Source organism: Morone saxatilis, unplaced genomic scaffold, assembly GCF_004916995.1.
Source record: "Morone saxatilis isolate NCDOM2014 unplaced genomic scaffold, NCSU_SB_2.0 Contig19, whole genome shotgun sequence".
In the NCBI taxonomy this organism is placed as follows: Eukaryota; Metazoa; Chordata; class Actinopteri; family Moronidae; genus Morone; species Morone saxatilis.
The window spans coordinates 21,120,822-21,130,065 of record NW_023339751.1 but is presented as its reverse complement, the minus strand read 5'-3'; the positions used below and the strand labels follow the sequence as shown (position 1 = coordinate 21,130,065).

The 9,244-nt window shown below is 37.9% G+C and overlaps 1 protein-coding gene across 2 annotated transcripts in view; it reads right to left on the bottom strand.

The window, feature by feature from the left end:
• The window catches only part of atrnl1a (attractin-like 1a), a gene marked incomplete in the record, with an annotated part of 267,240 nt that overhangs the window by 119,010 nt on the left and 138,986 nt on the right, over positions 1 to 9,244 (bottom strand). For both annotated transcript variants that reach the window (XM_035663942.1, XM_035663941.1), the window contains 3 exon segments: positions 3,046 to 3,203; positions 6,486 to 6,564; positions 7,409 to 7,503. In XM_035663942.1, the coding sequence (XP_035519835.1) occupies positions 3,046 to 3,203; positions 6,486 to 6,564; positions 7,409 to 7,503 (332 nt within the window).

Sequence of the window (9,244 nt, the reverse complement as noted above, 5' to 3'; positions counted from 1 at the left end):
ACACCAAACGACTGGGATAATACAGGCTGATTGGGATTAAGCTTCCAAATGATGTTTCCCCTTGAAATCATGTGGTGAGACACTGCAAGGCTAGCATAACCATTTATGAATTACTTGTTTCAACACAAACAAAGCCCTAGTAGTTATTCTATGACGAGGAAGAAATGTATGATCTTTTTGTTGTTTTTGTCCATCATGCGGTGTTGTATCACAGACAGCTGTTATCTCCTTAAATGGTCACTGACAAACAAGGTCAAAACTTGTAAGTGATTGAACGCAAAAGAGAAGTGGAAAATCGGAGGTGTATGTCTTGCAAGGTTCTGCTGTCATAAGGTTTGGCATCTTAGTTTTGGAAAGAAAAATACCCCCAATGACTGAAAGTGATTCTGCCACTGAGGATGTGTTCAAGGCCTACAGAGCAGCAAGAAATAAAGGTTTGACCAGTTCAGTTTAGCAAAGGATTAGCTTGTATGTAAATATGCACTTGGTGAAATGTTGCCACATTTATTTTTTCTAATTGATATATTTTTTGAAAACCAAGATGTAATGTACTGAAGCTTGTTTTTTTAGCACTTTTTTGTTACCTGGTACACACATTGTTAACAAGTGCATCCCCATTAGGACTCTAATTTTATGTGTTTTTAATAGTTTTCGGATAACCTGAAGTTTAATGGATTGGTGGTAGCGTGAATTCTGACATTATCTGAGTATACTTTTAACTTATATACTGACTGATAAAATTAAAAAGATAAATTAATGTGAGCCTTAAACTTAAAAAATATTCATAAATCAAATTGTTTAAACTAAGTTCCACAGTGAGTGATCATTTCATGTTTTAAAGATTATTTCAATTCAGATTTTTCCTAACTTTAAACTGAATGCTCATGAAACTGAGCAGTTACTGTCCCATTCATCATTCTCCCATCCATCTCTCCATTCATCAGTCCATCCATACTCTGCTTTATGTCTTTCTCTGTCTCCAGACCTACTGTCCTTCTCCCTCAATCTGTCAATTAGGCAGATCCATTTTCTCAACAGTGGATGTTTTGACTGTACAGGAGTCTCAACATCAGTTAACCAGCTAGCCTGTCCTCACTCTCCCCTAATTTCTCCATTCTGTCACTTCTTGACTCCATCCATCAGCACACACCCCGCACCCTGCATGACAGTCATCTTAAAATATCCCCGCTAAAAGTCTACTTCAATTTAATGGATCATAAGGCTGGAGCGTGAATATTTAGTGTGTGTGGCTGCCGCCTGGAGATTTAATCCAGTGCTGCATAATTGATGGAGAGACATTGGAAAACTCACAGATCATTAAATGTGATAGCAGATTTGCCAAACACTTTTCAGTATAGTTTATGCTCACCGTCCTGTCAGGGCTATATGTTTTGCAGAGACAGCTCCTGAAGTACTGGAGATGACGATGATGGTAATGGTGACGATGATGATGATGACGATGATGATGCAAACCATACTTGTGCTTTACCTTGTTCATCCAAACATTTTAACTGACATACTTAGGAAGGAGATTCAATGGCTCTAAGTCCTTTGCAGAATTTTTTTTTCTTTCTAGTTTCTGCAGATCACAAACTCTCTGAACTTTAATATGTTATATTAAACTTTAATCATTTTAACACCACAACCTTTCAAAGTGTGCATCTTGAAAATATATATATATTTTTTTTTTTATCACCAATCTATTTAACCCAATATTGATTCATGTTCTGATGTTTTTAACTAGTATACAGTACTGTACAACTTGTAGGAGGGAAATTACATTTTAATTTTTAATGTGAAGATAATAAACTTTATTAGCTGTCTTCTGTCATTTAAAAAAATGGGAGAGAATTTCAGAATATTCCCTCAGCAAGCAATAGAAGTGACAAACATTGGTTTATTGGAAACTGATGCTTGTCAAACACCAACTCTGAGTAACTATGTTTTTGGCCTGTAAACATGACATGACATGAGTCATTCTAACATCCTATTATACTGAACAGACGTGCATCTTGTCTTTTATTATTCACTGATTACTTTTATCAATTTATTATTCCCAAAAGGAAACTGATTTACTATGTGGGCACAGAAATAATAACCATACAAGTTAAAAACAAATTAGATACAATTGGTTTCATAGAGAGCACTTGCGCAATGCACTTTTACAAACATTGTTGTAAAAGTATAATATGTAATGTGTCACTCATTTTGTGAATCCAACACAATGAGCATTTTTTTTCTTTCCATCCATCATCATCATCATAATTATCATCAAGTCCCAAATCAGCAGCAGAGTTGTCTTTGTGGCCACATACTGTAGCCATTAAACAGGACAAGATGGACTGAGCTTATTGTAGAAATATCACAACCCATCTGTAATAATCACAGTATTGATCTGTGTAGAGTAATTTAAGCTGAAATTAAAGGTCCAGTTTGGAGGATTTAGTGGCATCTAGCACGAGAATTGAGATTGCAACTACCTTGCTTCATCCTCCCCTTCAAAGTGCAAGAGACAAACTACTACTGGCTGCAAAACATGGAAAAAACATAAACGGCTAATCTAAAGCCAGTGTTTAATTGGTCCTTTCTGGACTACTGTAGGAACATGGCCGTTCAACATGGTTGCTTCCATGGATGGCAACCCCTCTTATAGATAAAAACGCCTCATTGGAATGTAAAGAAAACTTTTCCTTATTTTTAGGTGATTACACAAATGAAAACATAACATGGTTTCTAGATGTGTGGCATTGCTGCTTTTTATGTTTTATGTGACTGTAAATTGATTGTGGACAAAACAAGTATTTTGAAGACAACACCTTGGACACGTTTCACTGTTCTAGATAGAAGAGTGACAACAATTAGATTATTAAATAACAAAAAATAAATCATTATTTGCAGCTCTAATAGCCAGCCTGTTGGCCTAATCTTTCCTATTCACCGATCAGTGGTCAGCCTTGGTAAAAATGAAATGAAGTTAACGATCATTATCATACATCCTCCTCACAACCAAACCACATGTATTCTTCCTTCCAACAAGCCTCTAACCTGGATCTTGATTGGCCAGCTGAAGTTGGACACATAGACGTAGAAGGTGATGTTGTGGTGAAGTCTGAAGTTGAACTTTTCGCACGAGAAACTGTCACGGTGCTCCTTGATGTTGGTCCTCGCTATGATGGGCATCTCCTCACCTGAGATGGTGCCAGCTGTAAGAGACAGGGTAGTTTATAATACAGCAGAACAAAGTGTAACAATGAAATACAACAGAGGATATTTTTATAGGATAGAAAATAACTAAATCAAGCACAGTACTATTTTGGTCAATGGGAAATGGGAAATGGACTGCACTTGTATAGCGCCTTTCTAGTCTTCCAACCCCTCAAGACACTTTTACACTACATGCCCCATATGTCCATTCACACAAACAGAAACTAATTCACTCATAGTCATTCATACTCCAATGCACAGCACGGGAACAACTTGGGGTTCAGTATCTTGCTCAAGGACACTTTGACATGCAGTGGGAAGAGCCAGGGATCGAACCGCCAATCTTCTGATTAGTAGACGACAAGCTCTACCTCCTTAGCCACAGCCACCCAAATGACTTTTGTCATCTAAGTCTTACGGTCATTCACAAAACTATTTATAGCATCTCTGCAGCGTTCAGTGTCTGGTGGGGAGCCACAGCTCTCATGAAGGGGACAAACAGTGATACCTTTGAGGGTGTTTATTGTATTTCTGCTCAAGAGCTATCATTTATCGTAGAAAACCAATAGACAACATATTAACAGCAGCTTGTGGTTTTTCAATGAGAAATGTCACCAGAGGTCCTCTCAGAGGTGAAGGATAAGAGAGAGTAAACTAACATTTAAAAACTTTGTCAACTAAGGAAAGGCACTGTCAGTAGAATTCAAACCTACCATATGAATAGAAGCTATGTTATGGGGTTGGTTGTTATGACAGTTGAGACAATGGTGATCTGTCAACCGATTGAAATACTGCTTAAACCTATAGCTGCATCTCTAGTTGTATTAAACCATTGTGGACAATGTTACAAATCAATAAGCAGGACTGTTTAATGGATGTTTTGTTTGGATGTTTTTTAGGTAGTTAATTCACTTTATTGCCCCTCTAGGTTTTCATCATTGTGAAAACAATGAACATGACATTTGTCAGACTGCTGGTATCAGACCCTGTCTTTTGCCAAAAACATGCATTCCCATCCATTGTTTTATTTTTGTTTAAATTAAATTTCCAGGAATGTTACTATATCACACATTGTGCTAAAAACAAATATATAGACATAAAGACATATATTATATTTTGATAGAGGACTTCATGTGGCCTCCCTTTACTTTTTAATACTAAACACAATCAATTGAGAGCTTTTAATTCAATTAAAGCACCAATATGTAACTTTTCTACCTTACAGCTTTCAAATCATTTTGATGCTACGCTGACTTGTAATAGGGTAAATGTTGTCATTCCCACTCCCTGTATGCCTGTTGAACTAAGTAACTTTAGTCTCAGGGCCAGGACAATGCTTTATGGCAGTAGTCACACACCACCAACTATGTCACTGAGTTTGGTGAAACTAGATCCTTTTGGAGAAAATGTTTTCCAGTTGCTAAAGTAAGTTAACCACCACGATAGTTAGCTCAGTCTGTGCTGTCTGGTTTTAAGTTCTGGGATGAGGGGGAGCCAGTGGGGAATGCTGACGGTGAGCTAGCCTTTCCTCTAGTCAATCATCCTTATGTATTATATAGTCCTTCATTTACTAACTACTTATTAACAATAATGATTAGGTTGCTCCTAATTTGTTCCTCATTCCTCGGTAAGTATTCACAGTTTTTTGTAGTGTATTATAAAGTGTTAACAAACAGTCTCGATTTAAAAATGTAAAGAATTGCCTTTCATCTCAAGCAGGCAAATTATTTTCATGACACCTCGCAGTAATTCAGAGCGAGCTTGTAAATTTCTCTCAGCGCTGAAGTGGTCTGATTTCAGTATCCTTCAGCGCATTATCAGCAGTTCTGTGTTAATGGCAGAGTTTTTCAGACGTTGTGAATAAAATATTTCCACCTCCTGCTTTATCAGGGCCATTAAACACTCTGTAATAGTCTGCACACAATCACACACACATACACAATCACACACACGGCCCACAGTCCTAAACTGAAGAAGCTCTGGGCCCCAAGACACTGCGAGTGTGAAAGCAGAGTGCTTTTATCTTAATTGAAATCAGGAGGGAAAATGTATAAAACACCCTAATGCCAAAATTCAAAATAGCTTCTGATGTGTTTTGTCAAGAGGGGGAATCCCCAGGAGGCATACAGGGAGTGGATATGACCATTTTACTTAAGGACACTTGGCCACCAATAAAAGATACTGACTGTGGGATGTCTTTACAGACAGAAAACTAAATGATAGTCCTTCAGAGACTAAACAATCAACCACTGTATCAAATTCAAATTACATTTTATGTTACAGCTCACTTTCGGTTTCATTAGACAGTAATGGGAAATGTCCTATTATAAAGACAATGGTCTTTTTAAAAGAGAAAATTGCTTTTTACTGTTCTAGCTACAATATTTATGTCAATATGGAATGTTCCTTATTGAATTACTGTTGACAGAATTCTGGATGTTATTTTTTCAATATTGCAAGTTTTGGCTACTCTTCTAATTCAGTATTGAACTATGAAGGGCCCTGCAGACCCCCACAGGTGTTTTCAGTTTTTCTGGCTGATTAGACCTCTGCTCAGGTTGAAGATGGGCAGAACTATACTTGGAATAAAACTGCTTTCTATGTAGACTAACACACCAGTAGCATCTTGAAGATCCACAGTTATATGACTTTCGAGTTGCTCAGCATGTCAAAGGTCCAAACAAAGAACCGTTTTTTTCACATTTGCTCGATTCCAGCTACTGTTGACTACTTTTTCTGTCTGTGTGTAGTGTCTGTGTAGTATGCTATGTGAATGCGTGCTATGCAATGTGGGTTCCATTGTAGGTGTATGTCAATTAACAGCTAAAACCATTAATTGATTAATTAATATAGCATTAATTTGCAACTATTTTGATAATGGATTAAAGATGAGGAAATGAAGAAATCCAATACCATGGCAAATTCCATCATATAGTGCAATACAGTGTAATTTTTCACATTACATTACATAGTAATTATTTTTAGGATTTGTGATCTTTTCTGTGTCTTATGTGAGGTAGAGTTTCCACCACCTCAATTAGTTGATTTCTTGTTGTACGTTTAATCAAGAAAATATTAAGCAGATAAGCACATCAATGAATTTGTTGCAGTCTGTATTTACGCACAATCCTAAAAAGAGGTTTAATCACCTACAATAAGTAAAATTACCTGTATGGACAAGCGAAGATCGTTTTAATTGATTACTCCAAATAAGTGGAGAAACCAAAATACCTTAAAAAAAACAACAACAAAAAGACATTTAAGATGAACAGGTCCTCTACCTGTTGAGCTTAAGGACCACGTGATGTTAAGGTTGAAGTTGTTCGAGGCATTGATGGACATGTCGAGGTTCTTGTTGGCCTGCACGAAAAGAAAAAAACACATGCATGGCTTTGTGACAGGACTGGACATAGAAGGTAACACCTGTGGACACACTGATTTTGATTTATAGTAGATGGAAGTGAATCACTGTAGGGAAAGTGAAAGATGAAGGCTTAAGATGCATTCAGACACAATGCAAATCAAACTCTTGTTGCAGTTCTATCTTGGTTTATTTATTGATTGCTGGGGTGATGGACACTTTCCTAAGTAGAGTTGTTTTACTTATTTTCCTTCAGGTCTGCTGACCTTTTGCACTTTTGCGTACATTCATGAAGTACCGTACAACAGAAGAGAGGAGCATTTTTTGCTAAAACATTTTTAACTTCAGCTTACTCGTCTTCACCTCAACTCATGTCACCTAGGGCAAATTCAAATCTGTTGGCCTCTTTGGGTGTCATTCTATTGATTTTGTCTGCAATGCTGCATTAAATCTACACTTTCAGCTGTATCTGAACACCCCTTTAGGAGCTGAGAATGAAAAATGGGTTTGATAAAACTCAAGAATTTAGATGTTTCTAACTGTCGACAGCAGACTCCTGCATTTAGAGAATAAATGTTCTACAGCTTATTTCAAAAACCAACTTTGGGGCATCCTGGTGAAATTGTTTCTGTTGCATATCAAGTAACCACAACATTCCCTGTTCAATTTCAGCCGCAGGCCATCGCCATGTCTCTGTCCTTGTTTCCTGCCTGTCTGTCTGTCTTTAGTGTCCACTATCTAATGAATGCAAAAAAAACATCGAAAAGTTCAACCTATCAGTCAGTCAGTTAAGATTATAGCAGCTATCAGTCCCTTCTGTGTGCCTTTGAGTGCAAGTGTTACCTGGTCAGGTGTAGCCATGAAGTTGATGGCAGTGTAGTAGCGGTCATCTTCCTGAAGCAAGCTGAAGGTAAACTGGTAATCGATCAACAGATTGTCTAGGCAACAAAGATAGAGACAAAGGCAGAGAGAGAGAGAGAGCGATGAAGAACAAGACAAATACAAAAACAACACAACAAATAAAACAAAACCATACAGAGCTGTAAATTGTTTAGAATGCTTTAATCTATTACCAGTGGTTCATTGCTGCTTTATTTGCGTGAAAAGCTTCAGTCTGAGGAACCCGTTACAATGACATGTTTCAGTAATAATGTAGTTCTTTCTGGGATTTGTTTTAATCTTTGGTGTATTTGGTCCACCTCTACTCTTACTCATTTTCTCTTTAAGAATGTCATTCCAAATAAAACCTCCATTCCGGCACATTTTATAGATGACGCCATCAAGCACAGACAGATTTATGAAAGTGAAAACATGGGAGACGCTGAGCGTAAGTCGATATTCAATTAGATGAATGAGGCTACAGTGGTGGAGTTTTGGTCAAAGATCTCAATCAGTGACAAAACCAACAAGGTGAACATGTGTGTGTACAACTACGAGCATGGACACAAGCGCTCACAATTAGGATGCCATTTTCATAGACAGGCAAACAGTTCGATCTAAAATATCATGTTCTCTCACAGATTGAATCATTTTTCAAAGCGGCTCCTAGAAGCAGCTCTTTGTTAGCGAGACAATGGCCAATGTATAGAGGGAAATCACGGTGATTCAACATCTGGACAGACAGCAGGAGCCACGTTGGGTCACCTTGTCTGCCTGCCTGATGAAAGAGGAAAGGAGGAGAGGAGGGGAACACCGAGGAGAAGAGAGAAAAGAGGGAATGAGGAGAGAAAGCAGCTATGTGGCCATGAGAGGATAACGGGATGAGAGGATATTTTTTAAGTTAATCAGCGTGACGGCTGAGTGCTAACCCTTCAGGGTGATCCAGGTGTGTGTGTGTGTGTGTACACGTGTGTGTGTGTGTACACGTGTGTGTGTGTGTGTGTGTGAGTGTGTGAGTGTATGTGATGTATCCAAGGGCGCCTCAGGTTAAAACAGACTCAGGCAGGCAACCCTTTTATTTTCAGCTCAAACAAAAGTTGATGTTGTCACAGTCTGGGTCCTATTTTGGCCACCAGTTTGACCAGTTATAGTAGTATAACGGTGTATAATATTTCATTACAATGATTGACAGTCAGATTCCAGTAAGACAGTTAATGCAGGCAGTAAGATGATCAGCAAAGAGAAGAAAAAAGTGTTGATTGTTGAAATTGTGCTCTCCATTTGGCTTAATCACTATGAATACTGATTACAATGACTTTATCTAAGTAGCACTTCTTGTGTTTTACAGAGTTTACTAAACAGTAGCCGATGAGACAACGCCATCTTTTTCCAAAATTAATTCACTGTAACCTTCTCCATCACAGAGGGCAACAATGTATGTAAACTTATGGACTTCAGCTTTAATGAGCTTGAACAAGCCACCAAAAATCTAGGGATACACTAATCCCTCTGTTTCAGATTATTAAACGTTTTGTATTTCAGTTGTAACTGATTGGCAGTGGTAGACACTAACAAAGGGCATTTACTCGGATGCTTTATTTAAGAACAATTTTGTGGTAATGGTACCTCAGTAGCCTCTTAACGCTTCGCTCAATAGAGACAGGACTTTGCCTCAGCTTTTGTTACTAAAAGTGGGTGGAAACAATTAGTGTTAAAAAAAAAACCTGCATGGCAGAACCAATCCAAGGTATTTAGGGCGGAGACACACAGAAGTCATGTGCTTGTAAACACTGTCATACC